The sequence below is a fragment of the Stereum hirsutum genome (assembly GCF_000264905.1).
Source record: "Stereum hirsutum FP-91666 SS1 unplaced genomic scaffold STEHIscaffold_10, whole genome shotgun sequence".
Lineage (NCBI taxonomy): Eukaryota > Fungi > Basidiomycota > Agaricomycetes > Russulales > Stereaceae > Stereum > Stereum hirsutum.
The window spans coordinates 1,470,441-1,486,671 of record NW_006763140.1 but is presented as its reverse complement, the minus strand read 5'-3'; the positions used below and the strand labels follow the sequence as shown (position 1 = coordinate 1,486,671).

Sequence of the window (16,231 nt, the reverse complement as noted above, 5' to 3'; positions counted from 1 at the left end):
CTCTGCATAGATATTGTCTCGAATCACTGTTTTTCAAAAGTCAAAGCTGCAGAACATCCAGGGGAATAGGTAAACCAGAATAGCCCAAGTTGGCATTGAGAGCCTGAAGTCCTGACTAGGCACTATTTGGCGGCTGCATGGATTGTAAGATTTATTGGGAAATAGCCCCTGACAAGATGCTGGATTGCTTCCATCCTCGACCCGCAGAATCTGGGAATAACCTCTTTTATGCGATTCTGCATCCTTATTTCGCTCAGTTTGGGAGGTTGAGAGTTAGAAGGAACAAGGTGCTGTGGCGTCTGATCGCCACACTAGCAATGCGATAAGCGCCGTGACGTAATTAAATTCCTGTGACCCCACTGTTTCGCCTACCACCATCTTCTGGAGTCTGGACGAGGGACCAAGTCCACCAGCGGGCTGAGGATACCCACTGCAGAGCGCAGGTAGTTTGGTATGTAATGCGATTAGCGTTTTGGACAGGCTAAACACTGAACGGATCTCAAAGATATTGTATCTCCACTACATCCGTGTCCGCTCGAAGTGTATCTATCCCAACTCAAGAGGCCCTCTTGCCAGTGTTTACCTAGCTTTTGTGGATCTCTCCTCTGGGTCAACACTGCTCTGGAACTTTGCTTTCCCCTTATTTCATCGCTATCTATCTCATATATATTCCTTGCTGTATCTCCACCTGCAATTTTACGACTTTACGACCTGATTCACGACCTGCATACCCATACCCATCACTATTACCCTCTGAGACCAGCTATAAGCCCTTGCTGCCTTGACACCCTGTGAAGAACTATGTCCAATAGGTGTTATAACCCCAAAGCGCCAGAAGAGGGCCCGCCCCTTATCCAGAATGGCACTTTCGTGTTCCAAGGTGTGTTCATTCTGTTCTACTGGCGCCTTCAAGGCTCTGACCTCCTGCATTATAGCGCACGACGTCGGCTGGATCGTTGCCTCTTTCTTCACTATTGTTTCATGCGTGACATCTTTTTGGCTCATCAACAAGCACCTCATTTGGTACACGAACGTGCGTAGTCTGTCATATAGAGACTTCCGAAGCTACTAAATCGTAGAACCCCTCATCAACAGAAGAAGGAACAGCGCTGTAGGCCCCTTCGCCTGTACACTCAAACTAAGCTAACCATCCGCCCCATATCCCAGATATCGTCAGGATTCTATTCATGGTCCCAATCTATTCGATCGTATCTCTCCTCTCATATTTCTTCTGGGTGCGTGCTCTCATTCCTCAATGACTCGACTGGACTGAATAAACCGTTTCACAGAATAACTCGACGCCTCTCCTCCTTCTCCGAGACTGCTACGAATCCTTCGTCCTCACCGCCTTCTTCTACCTCCTCCTCGTCTACCTCTCGCCCAATCCAGACGTCCAACGGTCTATCTTCCGCAAACAAGGCTACTCCAAGGAGAATGACGCAGAGATGATTAGAAAGGGCGAACCCATCCGAAAATGGGTATTTCCGTTGGGGTTCATCAAGTGGAAACCGCAGGATGGCCTGTATTTCCTGCAGCTAATGAAGTGGGGCGTTCTACAGTACTGTGTGCTCAGGCCTTTGTAAGTATTTCCGGATAGGGCTATCTTGTAAGTCTCCTTGACTAAGTTATTGACTCTCGCAGAACGACTTTCTTCGCCGTCTTGCTCAACTATGTCGGTCTATACTGTGAATCCTCTTGGTCTCCTGCTTGGGGACATGTATACGTGCGTACCTCGAAATCAATCACTTGTCACGCACCAACGTAACATACTTCAATTGCAGATCACAGCCATCGTCTCTTTGAGTGTCACGATAGCCATGTATTGCCTTTTATCCATGTACATGTCAGTCTCTTCAGAGCTATCCGACAAGCGACCCGTCCTGAAATTGATCAGCATCAAGGCTGTCGGTGCGTTGCCTTCCGTTGATGACTCGCTTTCTTTTCTCTTGACCCACTCCCTGACTTCGGTGGTTAGTGTTCTTGACATTCTGGCAGGCTTCATTCTTGTCGGCCTTATCGATGTTTGGCGTCGTAAAAGACGTATGCATCTCTTAGTTTCAACAGTATAAAAAGTGATACTCATCTGACTCTCTCTAGACCGCGTACATGACAGCGGAGGACATTAACATCGGCTGGGGTGCCCTCCTGGAGACGTTTGAGATGGTGTAAGTAACCCCCGCCGCCTCCTCTTCCACAGCGGCTCATGCATGCCTCTCAGCATCTTTGGCTTCGTCCACATCAAAGCCTTCTCTTACAAGCCCTACCGCCCCATCATTCACGATGCCGACACACCTCGCACTCCACGCCTTCGTTCCTTAGCTCACGCCATGAACTTCAAAGAAACCTTCCGCGAGCTCCGAGACGGTTGGGTTTACTTGTGGCAGCGGATGCGCGGTAAAGAGGTCAAAGTGGACCGGAACGCCAGAAGGGATGGTTGGTATGAAGGAGCGTTTGGCAAGGAGAGACCTATGCCTGCAGCGGATTGGAGAGATCCTGGAAGAAAGGGCTGGGATGATAAGGACCTCTACAGCGGTGGCCTGGAGAATGATGGGTATGGGAACGGGAACGGCGATATAGGGAGAGGACTTAGAGTGAATAGTGAAGTTGTCGTTACGGTGGAAGGGGAGAGGCAGTGGTTAGGCACTAGGGACGAGTATGGTTATGGAATCGGGTTCGAATCTCGCGGCAGAGCTGGCACGAGAGGACGTGAGAGGAGTGAAGCATTAGGTACCCAGATCGAGGCAGAGTTGTCCAAGAGGGGCTATGAGTTAACCACTCGTGGTAAGTCCCTTAGGTCCCCATAGAGCCAATAACCGCACAATCTTATAGACCTCTTTTGCAGACGAACCTCTCGTAGAACAAGGTCACATACGAGGTGGTAAATCCTGGTGGCGCAGCATATACGAACGCGTCTCCCAGTCTCACCAGGATCCGGAACCCACCGAGGAGCTCCCCCCAGCACACCATCGTCAGACTTCTCGGGCCCCACGAAGGGACCTTGACGTCGTCGACGAGGGTCGTGAATTCGGAGAACGAAGAGCTTTAATGAGCCAATACGAGTACGACGATGCGCCCCCGCCGTCTATCATCCGTACGTACCGAAGCAAACGTAGCCGTCTTTCTTTGGATGTCCCTCGCACCCCACCTCGTCAAGACCAGACTTTGCGACCAGCACACGATGTGCACCCTCGGCAAGCACCGGCTCCAACGCCGGACAGTATGCTCTTGCGCGTATTCCCTTCAGACGCTGGGCATTCCTCGACGACCACTCCGTCTATGATGCCTTCTTCACAGTCACATAGAACGCGCGTCAATTTGGGTCCTACGCCAGTCATCGTCACGAGAGGTGGAGACATGAGTCGTTTACCCCAGCTGGTATCTTCTCCAACGTCTCTGCATCGACGTTACGGTGAAAATGGTGATCGCCGGGTGTCGAGACAAAGATCCAGAGAGAATGACGTTAATAAGATGGCTCGACACTCGAGCTCCCGTTCCCAGTCCCGACATCGATCTCATAATAGTCAACCTGATGTCGTACCTCCCTTGCCGCCACTGAACCTTAACGCTCGAACACGACCCACTCCCGTAATGCCTGCACCATTATCTCCAGCATCGGGAAGCTCTTCACCACATATCATATCCCCTCCTCCACTCCCTACCCCAGTCTCCTCTCCAGATGCAGCCCAACCTTCCTCACCAACTGCTCTGCGTCGCTTCTCTGGTTTCGTTTCTGCATACCCGCGCCCCACCTATACACGCCAACCAACGAGGCCACCAGCTGCGAAGGAACAGAGACGGTCTCGGGATATTTACAATGCTGGTATTTCGGTCGACCAATCGTCAAATCGAAGTCCACCCCGCTTCTCGTCGTATAATCCTGGACCAGGATCGCCTTTGTCACCACAGATGCAGTCACCTGTGGCTGCGTTCACGTCGTCACCCGATGGTGGGCGCTATTGGAATGTGAACGACGGCCGGGAACCTGTGGAGAGCACATCGCCCGACGGCCGAAGGTGATGACCACCAGCTTGTGAAGTCCAGTACAGGGTGGATTCCTTTTTTTTTCCTGTTTGGTTCGAGTGATATCTGGGGTACTTGCGAGTCTGTAGGCTATGAACACTAATGAGCTTACGATCCAGTTATAACGAACCTAATGATACATATTATGCTTTGCAATCTGAAGCCTCCCGCGTGTCCCGATCTAGGTATTAGGTAACAGTATGATAAGTTGTGTAGATGTTGTTGGAAAACCGTCGAATTTTCGGGCAAGCGTCAGAGAACAGGCAAGCCATGCCAGTTGGTTGGAATTACTAACGGAGTCATCGTATTATATATGAGAGAACCCCACAACTGTGCGCCATCCAGAAAGAAGAGAGAGAAAAGAAGAGAAAGACATGATTTCAAGGCCACGCATCCACACACGTCTTATCCGGTCTTTTACTATTTCTCCCCTTACACTCCGGTTTCCCACAATCCTGACACGCATTCGTACAAAAACTCCTACCGCCCTTGCCCTTACAATCCTTCGACCCACACTTGACGCAATGCCGGATTCGTTTGCTCGGCGGTTCCGTCGTCAATATCTCGCCCCCGCGTTTGAACACGAGTGGGACGGCGTTAGGGTCGGTTGGCTGATAGATGTATGGATAAGGTGCTCCGTAAATGGGCATGTAGGGAGGCGCACCCTGGGCGTATGCAAAAGGAGGCGGGACCGGTCCTGGGAGAGTCTGTGCTACTGTGGTGACCGCGCCGGCAGAGGATGTGCTCGCCTCTGGTTGCTGTTGTCCGTCACCGTTGACACCGTCTGTGCTCTTCCAAGCACCTGTGCTGAAGTTTGTTGCTGGAGCATCGCCCTCCTGTCATGATTGAAAAGTTAATAAACTGACAAATCACAGTGAAATATGAGAGATACAGACTTGCTGGACAGTTTCATTCGTCTGAGATGCTGTCCCATCCCCGTCAATCGTGGGACTCTGCATTTCAACGTCTCTATGGTCTTGGGATTCATCCGGTTCCTCCTCCCGCTTCTGGAACATCATCTGCATCCCTGTTGGCCCCTCGAGCGATCCTCGCAGAAGCTGTAACAACGTGTCTTTCCCAATCCCCATAGCTAGACCTGTCCTCACCATATTCCAAATCGTCTTCGAGACTCCCATCGGCTCCCAATTCCAGGCATATGAATGTTCAGGGGGCAACTCGAGAAGCTGCGCGGGCAGCTCGTCCCGAAGAATGGCAGGGAGAGAACGCATGATCAACGGGTCCGTGCTCGCAAACTTTCGTCCATCCGGCGACACGGACTTGCATATCTGACTGGAGCAATTGTACTCCACTCCGATGATGAAGAATGGCTTTCCAAGGTCGTACACTTTGATCGGTCCCGAGCGAATGATGCCTCTATTAGCCAGGGGTGCTGAGCAATGCGGACACGTTATGCCATTGAAGACGAGCTGCTGAGGGTCCCAGTAGAGGAATCGATATTCAGGTGGGGTAGGCGTGGATGCGGAGGCAGTGAGACAGAAATAAGTAGGGGAGCAAGGGAGCCAGAACGTCTTGACTGTAGAGTAGTATGAGGCAACCCCTGAGTTGATCCCGAGGGCCGCGACGTGATACTTGAACGCCTCTTCGACAGGGAAGCCGGTGCGCGAGATCGGATGAGGGGCGTGCAGTGACGCGATGAGGCTTTGTACCAGAGCGTTTGGGCTGGTACGAGAGAGGTTTGCCCAATCATCGCGTGTAAGAGAAGGGTCGATGGATGGTTGCGGTCGTGTGGTAGATCGGGTAGCATGCGCATTTGGCGAGTCCCTGTACGGTGAAGGTGGTTCTGCCTGGAGGGCGGCTGATAAGGTGCTATAACCACCCTGGAAAGGTGGCGGAGGGGCGGCAGAATACTGGCCAATTGGGGTCTGAACAAGCGTTCACGGAGCAGTAAGTGTTTGCTCACGGATGAAAAACGAACTGGCGGCGTACCGTCGCGAACTGTGGAGGTGCGCTGGCTGAAGTCGCCGCTTCTGAGAAAATGCCCGGCGCAGCGACCTTACGCTTCTTCACGGTCGTCGACGGCGCCCTGGGGACAGATCCAGCCGGGAGGCCATCCTTTCTGGGTCGACCAACGGGACGTTTGATCGGTGGAGGTGCGTTTGGGTCTATGAACTTGGATTTCACGCCACTACCTCTCGGTCGACCTGGTCCACGCTTGACGGGGGTGACTGGTGCGGAGTCTGCGCCAACTTGCAACGCGGGGGCCGTGGTTTGAGCATCATCCGTCGGTGCTGGCTGTGACGGACCGCCATGGGTGCTTAGCGTGCTAGGGAGACTTTGAGACATGTCTTCGAAGAACCACGGTGCTGCCATGGGAGTTCGTTAGCACTTTGCATCTCGGAAAGGGGCTCATTGTCAAGTCAAGCAGATGGAGGTATAAAGCAAGGCCGTAAATGCAGAAAACGTTTTGATTTCGATGGGGGTTATAACATGATAGGAGAGAAATAATAAATGTTGGCAACACAAGTGTCCACAAAATCGAATGGAAGGGCGTCAGTTCCTACAAAGGACCTTGAACACTCACCGTTTCAATATTCACCGGTTACGAGAACGTCTGGGTAATTCTTTGGATTTGTTAGCCGTCTCAAGCTTCGCCTTACAGAGAGCACTCAGTAGACGGAATTGCGGAAGGAATAGTTATCGATATTGCTGTCGACCACATCCGGACCATTACGTGGGAAAATGTGCGGAGTTCGAACTGCATTTACTTTGTCCAACGAAAATCCACACGAAATATTTCTGCCTTCAAGCGGTGTTCACTCCCTCGTATTTGTGCAACGTCAATGACCGGATCCGTAGTCTGAAACATGTCATCTCTCACCAGGGCTGATACCACTCGGCCGCCATTAGATAAAGGCAAATTATTATGATATGTTTGCGCTCCCGGGAGCTATGGGAGCCCATACATACATACACCTCAACACCTACCATATCATTATATCATCATCACCGCGACGTCTGCCCATTCCCACTCGCTCCCGACACGGCACCTCTCTCTAACAACTTCCGCAACATCTCCCCTTGCATCTCCACCGCCTTCCTCAACTCCGCAATCTCTGCGGTCATCTCATTCTCAACCCCATTCTCTCTTCGCCCGTTGCTTCTGTCTCGGAGACCGGGAAGGTTGGCAGGTAGACGGTTGATATTGGTGGGGTCCATATCAATGACGTGTCCGCCGGGTTCAGGTTGTGAGCGGGAGTTCTGTCGCGTGAGAAGGGGCGAGGGCGGGTGGGCGAAAAGACGAGGTGATTCAGAGTTGAGCTAGAGAATAGAGGGTTTGTTTATCAACTGAATCAGATTTCCTATAGAGCAAGGCAGCTTACCTGTCCGACACCATTAGTCATTTCATTCCAGACTAAACTGAACTCTCTACCCAGTACAAAACTGGGCAAGGCGATGAGAAGAAGGCCGAACACGAGGAGCGGGATCGTTATGAGGCGGCCAAGAAAGCTTCGAGGCGTGATTTCACCATAACCAACAGTTGTGATTGCTGAGGAAATTTGAGGTTAGAGAAAACATAATGCATCGATATCAGGAGAACCGTTACTGCTTAGCGCGAATCTTACCAAGAAATGAGAGATCCGGTTTGAAAAGTAATTCAAAATTGCCTGTAGATGCTTAAGAGGTACTCGTAAGCAGCTATAGGCTCTTCTGGTAGACTCATCACGCTAGCTCTCTCATTTCTTTGCAAGTTACGTGGTAAACAGTAAAGCTTTCCTGATGGGGTAAATGGACGTACTGACGATGACAAACCTTCCGGGATCGTAACGTGTCGTAAGCTTCGGATTCAGGACTGCATCTGTGAATCGACACGTACCAGGCTGCTGCCGGAATAGACTGTATAACAAGTCATTGGATGAGTAGAGGAAATTTGCACTCTCGTGGAACACTCACGGCGAATTGGCTAGGATCTCCATCCGAATTGATGAATATTTCTAATGTATCGTCCCACGTCCCTCTTTCTATGAAATATCTGTTTCACGGATAGCGAACGTTAATAGCGATGCTCGTAGAGAAGTCGCAAGAAACGTACAATAGGGTGCTGAATACAACCAAGACCATAACCACGAAAAAGCCAAGCGCAAGCAGGGCATGTTGCGAGCGATGGAAGGAGAGGTACATGACCTCGATAGTCCTATTATTTTAAAGTATTCAGTGATATGACTGAAGATGTAGAACTCTGCGGCGGACTAACATAAGGAGGGTATTATTGTAGCGGAACGGACGGAAGACACGCAAGAGACGGAATGTCCGGAGGATGGAGAACCTGAATAGAACAGACTTGTTCGACACTCGTCAGAATTCATTGGAGTGAGCAGGAACGGTTTAGGGTCTGGTGGACAACGCACAGTGTCCTCCTGAAGCACTATTTCGATGTAAAAGGGGGCTATGGCCAGCAGGTCTATGATACCGAAGAACGCTGTATAGTCGCCCTATTCAGTTCGCAAACCTTGAAAGAGACTAGGGAGAACGCACATCCAACCCATTTCGCCAAGCTCGACCATGAATAACTCCATGCCACACATCTAGCAACATACTCAATAGTAAACAGTGCCACAAGACTCGTCTCAAGTCCAAACCAGGTGGCGGGCGAGATATAGTGGAATGAGGGGACTGTCTCAAGGACGGTCACAAGAGCAGATATCACAATAAGACTCGTCGATGTAAAATGGACGACAAAAGCCGCAGAAGATGATGTAGGCCGTTCGAGGAGAGCAAGCAGGTCGCGTTTCCAGGGAGGGTAGATCACCGTCCTCGGAGACGGCGGCTGTGACTGATCACGCTCGCGGTCGGGTTCATGTTCGGGAAAGATGTCTTCAATGGACTCTGCCGCAGATGGAGAGTGTGAATGGGAGCGTAATGGTTGGGAGGCTCGGGATAAGGACGAGAGCGGGATGGGGGAGGACATTCGAAATATCGTGTGTAATTTCGCGCACGACGACGTCCCGTGAGACTTTGTCGGCGCCGTGCCCTTGGAGCTCGCCACACATCTTGTAGCGCCCGAGGCGCTTGCTACACACCGTGAACCGTTCGCCCTCATCCCTAATGGTTTTACAAGTAAAGGCAATCGCGTAACTATTATCCTGACTAGGCTTCCTAGTCGATTCGTTACAACGGCTGGATCAAGTCCATTCTTACATTCTGCGTACAGTGCGAAACATGTGTTGAACCGTCAGTCATCATTATCGCTGTATCCCTCCCAATCGTCATCGTCGTCTTCATCTTCATCGTCGTCGTCACTAATCACATCTCCCATGAAGTAGTCCACCGCATTTAGGAGCAACTATGAACGATGTCAGCGAGGGGAATTTTGCGATATCTCGATGGACGACGTCTACCTCTTTCACAGTCAAGCCAAACTCGAACGTCAGCTCCAAGTCCGACTCACGCTCATCCTCGTCGTCGTCGTCATGCTTGCCGGGTCGTGGGGGGACGGTAATGGGTGCCGGAGGCTGGAGCATTGAGAAAAATGACATCTCCCCTTCCTCCTCGTCCTCGTCTCCGACGTCAGCTTGTGCTGCCTTCTCGATGAGGTTCTGTTTTGGCTTCCAGTGAATCTTGTCGGCGACAACATGGCTATATCTCAGCGCTCCCGAAGGAAGCACCTCCGCCTAGAACCAATGTGTCATGAGCCATCCGAAAAGGAGGAGTTGCAACGAGCTCACGGAGTAATGGTATGTGACCATGATCTTCGAGTTCTTAAAATACTTGTTGTCCGAGAAGGCGAACTCCAAGGCGAATACTGGTGTATTACCCTGTGGGTAGCTGATAGCTATGTTCGTCAGATGCTCCAGCGCATGGACATCGCTCTCCAAGATGTGAGGGCCAACGTCAGAGTTGGAGAGAACCTCTAGCCAGAACTTTTTGACAGTCGCTGCTTTCCCCTTTGACGCTTTCGATGCGGGCAGTTTCTTGTAGTCTGGGTCCAGACGACGACTCCTTTTCTCACCACGCGAGACCTCGTCACTGGTTGCTTCTGCTTGACCAGAAAGCAGGGCAAGACGGCGTGCATAAGCGTCTTGGAACTTGGCAGACCACTACTCCCACCAGTCAAATTTCAGGAAGCAATTATATGGCGATCTACAACACACCTTCCGTTCCAATTCGAATCGCGCGAAAAGAAATTCCTTCTGTATGGTCGACATCTTGTCTTCGACTCCGCGTATACCCTGCACGGTACGTTGGGCATCGACAGAGAGATCTTCGTAACTGACGAAAAATACAACATCATTAGGCGTTACTCAGGTATGCAGGGCTGTTATGCTCACCCACCTAGTCAGGGAGTCCATGACGGGATATCAAGTCACAGATGGCTATCGTAATTTTGAATATCGCAATGGCGCTGCGTGGCCTTTTATTGCAGCCCGCAGCCTATGCGTTGAGGCCTTCCATCCTTGTATACGGTTCCACCTCTGTCGATTTGGATAAGATCACGTCAATAGGTCGAGAATGTATCTCGCGACGCAACATGCGGACACCGCAAGTTTGCAGTAATTTGCCAACACATCTCAGACGCTGTGCGAGCTTTCGCGCCGTATTCTTGTGTGTGAGCCCCCATTGAACGCTAACACCTGAATCGGTACCCACTGATAGGCGTATCTGCGGTTCACATTTGATAGACTCATATTTCCCGCTCATCTCCAGGATTCATGGAAGCTCTCATAGGCTCTACAGCCTCGTACTGCACTCGTCGATGCTTCCATTCGTTGACTCTTTGTTCCGCGTGGAATCTGCAGTCCCATGCTGATCGATTAGAGTGCACGGAGTTTACCTAGTCATGCACCCCAGGATAGCCCTCGAGCAGGCCAATTGGACAGCGTAAGGATATGGCGGTCAACATGCTGTTCACCTCTGTCTTTGCTCATGAACAGGTTAGCGCGGCAGACCGCGGTCCAACGTCCATTTAAACTCTGCTCAGTGCGCACGCACATCTTCACCCACTACGCTCTGTGCTAGATCAAATCATGGCCAACAATACTTGTCTCGTTTGTCGCAAGCGTGCTAAACGCAAGGACAGCCAATTCTGCTCCGACAGATGCACTCAGAAGATGGCTTCAAAGAAACTACCGCAGCTACTACGCGTCCCTAAGGATCATGCCATGTACAATGACGGTGAGTACTTCTACTGCATAGACACCGTACTTCAGCCTCTCAACGCAACCGAATCGCTAGTGAAGAAGAAATTCAGGACGAGCTGGAAGGACAAGAAGAACAAGTTACCAGTCATCGGTAAAATATACCTTATTACATGGCCTCGCAAAATGAGGGCTTCGTTTGAGAAGTATCGGTGAGTTGTCGAGTTTTATTTATTTATAACCTTTGAACTTCATGGATATGTCAGGGATTCTGTTGCAAAGCTACGCAAGACGCCCAAGAATAAGGCCAAGGAGTGCAAGTGCTTCAGATCTGAGCAACGTGCATGTCGTCTCGGAGACAGGAAGTCGGCCAAGCCGTGTACCAATCGGACTTGCAGACTCTGTCAAGCGATCAGGACTGGCTTCAAGGCGAGCCTGGATAAAAAGCGTGGCATGGTGAAACGAAAGTCGAAGTAAGTGTTGCCTTTCTACATCTCGCCTCCAGAGTCTGACGGCGTGGTACTGTATAGGTCCGGCATTAGATTTGGGGGCGGCGTTTACATGAGTCCCGAATCCAACAAGTCTGTATTCCCTTATAAACTTGTTCGCTATGTGCTGACATTGGCACGCCTATAGAGCATTGGAGTACGCTAAAGATTCTCATAGAGGGTCCCAGTATCTCGCAGTCCTCGTCACCCGCACCGTCCTCGGGAAGATGCAACACGCCCAGAAAGAGAATCATGGGCTGATGAAACCGAAGAACGGTTACGACTCTGTAAGTTCAATTGTGTGGTTCAATCTATAGGCTTCAGGCTTACGTATCAACAGGTCTTTGGGCGTGCGAATGGGGGTGGTCCTTTAGAATATATTGTCTACAATGCGAATGCTGTTCGGCCTGCATATCTTATGCTGCTAAAGAGAAAGTAGAGGCAATATGATGTCTTTGGGGTTTTCTTCCGAAGTGTGAGCCTTTCCGAGCCGCCTCTTCACGTCCGTCGCTGTGCGGCTTCAAGTTCTTGAATACTTGGTATAATTTATTCTAAATAACAAAATAATATTATGGAGTACCCTACTATATAACAACCTCTTAAAGTCCTCGCCGAATAAGTATGTCAGGAATGTAGTACCGAGGTGTTCACGTAGTACCAAATCAAGCTGCTACAATTGCTTGTGCCCGTTTCTTGAGACGTGTTCGGAGTCCGAAATATTGGGTCTGCGACACAAATATCCCATCTGCGACGGCTCGGATGTGAGTTGGCAGTATACCACTTACTCGGCCTGAGCCTCACCAACGACATCTGGACTAGATATCTGGACTATGCCTGTCGATATACCGCCTCGGAAGACCACGTAAAGTCACTCAGCTTGCACTAGTACTCAGCGGCGGACTTACTCACAGACCTTTCGGGCCCTTCGCCGCTCTCAGGAATCCTGATAAGAAACCCAGGACAACGAGTCGGTGGAGTCTCGAGGCCGGTGACTCTGAGGTCGCCTTCCATATTTTACACCCCTTCATTCATGGAAGCAAGGCGTGCGCTCTGCGGAGCCCTTGACGCTTCTTCATTGAATTTATCAGCTGCGAAATACTAGCCTTCCTGGGTCCCTGGAGCCTCTCGGTTTCCGCACCAAAGGCACCCCATCCTGATACCATCCCGCTAAATCAGTGATTACACAGGTTCATGCAACCGTCATCTCCGAGTTATCGATCTAGTTGATATGCGCGTCTTCAAGTTGACGGTGTAATGGGTGTACATACGGTCGGTAGTGCAGGCTTGACCCTGGTCGTTTGCTCTACGCCGGAAAACTGTGCTCGCCTAGTCCTTGTGTATTGCTCGTGTATGAAGATGTCGTTCCCCGCTGACATCTTCCCCTTCTCTATCCTCCATATCTCTCATTGGATCAGTTTCTGGTATGCTCGCTTTCCCACTCTTATGGCAGTGTATGCGATACAATTAGCATTTTACCAGTGACGAGGCGAAGCCACTATGGTAGTCACGAGTCGTTTGAGCCAAACTCATAGCTGATCACTACTCTTTCACAGAGGTAGTTCACCGCTTGTCCCGCAGCCTCCAGAACCATTCCAATCGATCCATTATATTGGAGTATGTGCGTCGATTGGCCATTCTGGGTTTTGCCCTGTCCGTGAAGAGACCGTCGGACGAGCACTTATACGTGCCATCTTCTAAGCAACTGACAACCAATTGAAACCCTCTCTCCCCCAAGCAGAAGAGTTCTACGGAGTGTCGTCCACTATCACATCTTTTCCCCTCCTCCTCTTCCCCCTCTCTCTCATATCGTAGCATGGCAAAGCCAGACAGAGCTACTGTTTGTTTGCGCTGTTGGAAGAAGAAAAAGCGCAAGGGCTACCAGTTCTGTTCAAAACGTTGTACCCAACTGGCTGCCAAGAATGCACCTCAGCTGTTGCGCGTACCGAAGGATCATGTCATGTACAAGGATGGTGAGTGCAGACTTGCTCTATCGATGTCAATATTTATCATAGCCTCATCAGTCGCCCTCGAGCAGTTGCGAAATCGTTCGGCAAATCCTGGCATTCTACGCTCCCTCGCCCTCGTATTGCCCGCATATACCTCATTACCTGGACGAAGAAACTTCGTTCATCCTTCGATACATATCGGTGCTTATCGACCCTGAAATGTGAGGTTGAGTAACGCCACTGATCTATTTGACTTGTAGTGCGAATGTCGCAAAGAAGATGAAGGGCAGCAAACGCCCCAAGGAGGTAAAACGCTTCCGATCAGAGACGCGCTACTGCCGGCTTGGAGACCCTGGTAAGCCCAGGAAACCATGCAAGATGCCCCAGTGCCGCCTCTGTCGTGCAATTGTTACGGGTTTCCGGTCCTCTCTCAACTACAAGCGTCAATTGGTTGCTCAGGGCCAGACGTATGTTCTCTATTGTTGTCCATCCGAGTATACGTGTTAATCCTGTGTGCAGTGCTTCCTCTCGTTTTGGAGCAGGTATCTACATGGCACCATCGTCCTCGAAGTACGTGCTTCACGCAACAAAGAAATAGTCTTATCTCACTAACGCCGTGTACCAGGGCTTACGGATATGCACTCAATGGCGGCGCAGGAAGTGGAAGATATCGCGCTGTATTCTCCACTCGAGTCGTCTTAGGAAAGTCGCAGATAGTTAACTTCGACGACTGGCGTCGTACAAGCCCCAAGAGGGGATATGATTCGGTAAGATTCTACGTACTAGTCATTATTGTTCTCGATCGTTAATTGGATTGTCTGCATAGATTGAGGCACATCCACAGGCTGGAGGGCCCACCGAGCTTCTGGTCTTCAATGCGAATGCTGTCCGACCTGCGTATATGATCATTCTGAAAGTGTAACGTGCAGGTCGAAGGCTGAGACTGTCTTGGGATGACTGCTCCTGCATTGATATTGGCATAGTAGTCCTGTTTTGTGATCGGGAATGAATTGGTGACTGTTCTGGTCTGGGTATTCTTGTTCGTCTTCGGCTTGAGCGTCTATTTAAAGCGCAGTGTGCCGTCTTTCCCCGCGCCCTAACGTCGTGGCGTACGGCCTATAAAGACCCTGACCATCCTCTTCTTCACCGGTCAATTTCCCCCTATTCTCACGAGTTATAATACCTGACTTGCCTCTAGGCTCTTGCAGAAAACTCCGCCGACTGATGGGTACGCTAGTTTGCATCATTCAGATAAAGGTCTAATACCAAAACATCATAATAGGCTTCGCATTGTGGCTTGTGCCATCTGAGGGCGAGTTTGCGGCATTGACTAAGCTCATGAACTATCGCCCGACACCACTCATGGTGAATCCCAAGTCGAGGTCGTATCCGACATTTGTTCCGCATATCACCCTCGCTACATTCGATGAGCTCCATCCCCAGTTCAAGCTCGAAGCCATCGTACCACAGACAGGCCTTGTGGTCACACACTTTCGGAACATGGATCGTGGCAATAACTATCTAGGCGCTTTGAAGATCCAGATGGACAAGACTCGCCACCTTGAACAGCTACACGAAAAGATTATCACCAACCTAGAAGGATTGAGCATTCAGTGGAAGAGCAGGAGCTTTCCGCATATGTCTCTGTTCTATGTCGATGAAGCGGAAGAGCGGAAACGGCTGGAGCGTGGGCTTATCAAGAATATGTATGTGGGACGCGAAGAAAGAAGCGGACGTATCATCCTGAAGGCGGCTGCCGACGAAAGGTTCATTCGGCGGTTCACGGGGTCAGAGGTTTGGTTGGCAGATTGTTGTTCGAAGAAGGTGGAAGAGTGGAAAGTCCTGGGGAAGCTATCACTGTCTCCACCCTCGCCTCCCCCACAAACTCCAGACGAAGTTGAGATGGGTGGGGAGACAGAGCCTGATGGGCCAGAAAAAGACCTCCAGCCATTATCAGCGTATCCGACAGTCTCACCAACCGTCATACCAGCGAACGAAGAAGCAGGTCCAGCCCACCGGGCTGTGACGGCTCCGTCGACGAGACCCCGCGAAACTCAGTATTCTCAGGCCACAACATCGCGCCAACACCAGGACCAGGTAGCCACCGTGACCAGCTCCTCAGACCAAGCGTCCAGGACGAGACGGTCGCTGCAAGCGGCTACCAAGACCAGCCATCACACACGGGGTGGGGGTGACGATCAAAAAGCTAATCGCAAGCCCGGACATCATCGTCGCACTAAACCTGGTAAGTTTGGACACACAATATCGTGAACAAGGAGTAATATAACGCTCATAGCTTAGTTTAGACGAACATCGCGGCGAGAAAGCGAAGAGGGACTGCTGGTACGACTGCGTTGCCATGTGAGTTTGGGACGACATACTGGGAATACTTAGAGAAGGCTGCGCTCGATGCTTACTTTAAGACCGCAGGGTAACCTGGACTTTGAATAATGTATTCGGATGTTCGGGTAGTTCGGAACCTTCGACAGTGTGTGCGGATGAACAGAAAAGTGCGACACGTATAAGAGTATTTTCCCGTGAAATGGAATATGACACTCACATTCGACGAAGACTTGACGGGAACGCAATGTAAGGCAGCCATTGCGCTCGATGACGGTCTCGGAAAGTGACTATTCACAAATAGAGTATCGATTAGTGCCACGAGAGCCAGCTCCGTCGGAGC

General features: G+C 50.7%; 6 protein-coding genes across 6 annotated transcripts; 3 read left to right on the top strand and 3 right to left on the bottom strand.

The window, feature by feature from the left end:
- Positions 1-372: 372 nt before the first annotated feature.
- On the top strand, positions 373-3,302 carry STEHIDRAFT_140535 (DUF300-domain-containing protein; the record flags this gene model as incomplete). Its single annotated transcript, XM_007306142.1, has 13 exons — positions 373-451; positions 506-880; positions 936-1,033; positions 1,096-1,111; positions 1,168-1,235; positions 1,290-1,579; positions 1,642-1,723; positions 1,782-1,908; positions 1,976-2,040; positions 2,098-2,165; positions 2,219-2,781; positions 2,843-3,091; positions 3,160-3,302. Exons 2-13 carry the CDS (start codon positions 802-804, stop codon positions 3,300-3,302), a joined length of 1,848 nt encoding a protein of 615 aa, XP_007306204.1. The 5' UTR covers positions 373-451; positions 506-801.
- A 976-nt stretch (positions 3,303-4,278) lies between these two features.
- Positions 4,279-6,656, bottom strand: STEHIDRAFT_122999 (uncharacterized protein). Its single transcript, XM_007306141.1, has 4 exons — positions 6,563-6,656; positions 5,968-6,344; positions 4,917-5,903; positions 4,279-4,856 (listed from the first exon to the last, which is right to left on the bottom strand). The coding sequence occupies exons 2-4, from the start codon at positions 6,322-6,324 to the stop codon at positions 4,401-4,403; spliced, it is 1,800 nt and encodes a 599-aa protein (XP_007306203.1). The 5' UTR covers positions 6,325-6,344; positions 6,563-6,656; the 3' UTR covers positions 4,279-4,400.
- A 239-nt stretch (positions 6,657-6,895) lies between these two features.
- On the bottom strand, positions 6,896-8,947 carry STEHIDRAFT_100095 (voltage-gated potassium channel; the record flags this gene model as incomplete). The annotated part of the gene is made up of 9 exons (XM_007306140.1): positions 6,896-7,299; positions 7,362-7,528; positions 7,778-7,791; positions 7,856-7,875; positions 7,933-8,011; positions 8,072-8,173; positions 8,234-8,319; positions 8,388-8,458; positions 8,515-8,947. The coding sequence occupies 9 exons, from the start codon at positions 8,945-8,947 to the stop codon at positions 6,985-6,987; spliced, it is 1,287 nt and encodes a 428-aa protein (XP_007306202.1). The 3' UTR covers positions 6,896-6,984.
- Positions 8,948-9,211: 264 nt separating this feature from the next.
- On the bottom strand, positions 9,212-10,328 carry STEHIDRAFT_158793 (nucleosome assembly protein; the record flags this gene model as incomplete). The annotated part of the gene is made up of 5 exons (XM_007306139.1): positions 9,212-9,322; positions 9,378-9,650; positions 9,705-10,076; positions 10,131-10,248; positions 10,312-10,328. 5 exons carry the CDS (start codon positions 10,326-10,328, stop codon positions 9,212-9,214), a joined length of 891 nt encoding a protein of 296 aa, XP_007306201.1.
- Positions 10,329-11,003: 675 nt separating this feature from the next.
- On the top strand, positions 11,004-12,041 carry STEHIDRAFT_158792 (uncharacterized protein; the record flags this gene model as incomplete). Its single annotated transcript, XM_007306138.1, has 7 exons — positions 11,004-11,151; positions 11,212-11,326; positions 11,381-11,434; positions 11,513-11,587; positions 11,645-11,695; positions 11,751-11,889; positions 11,943-12,041. The coding sequence occupies 7 exons, from the start codon at positions 11,004-11,006 to the stop codon at positions 12,039-12,041; spliced, it is 681 nt and encodes a 226-aa protein (XP_007306200.1).
- Positions 12,042-13,415: 1,374 nt separating this feature from the next.
- On the top strand, positions 13,416-15,913 carry STEHIDRAFT_158791 (uncharacterized protein; the record flags this gene model as incomplete). The annotated part of the gene is made up of 9 exons (XM_007306137.1): positions 13,416-13,572; positions 13,638-13,749; positions 13,809-14,015; positions 14,068-14,118; positions 14,174-14,315; positions 14,375-14,445; positions 14,757-14,776; positions 14,831-15,793; positions 15,855-15,913. The coding sequence occupies 9 exons, from the start codon at positions 13,416-13,418 to the stop codon at positions 15,911-15,913; spliced, it is 1,782 nt and encodes a 593-aa protein (XP_007306199.1).
- Between the last annotated feature and the right edge of the window lie 318 nt (positions 15,914-16,231).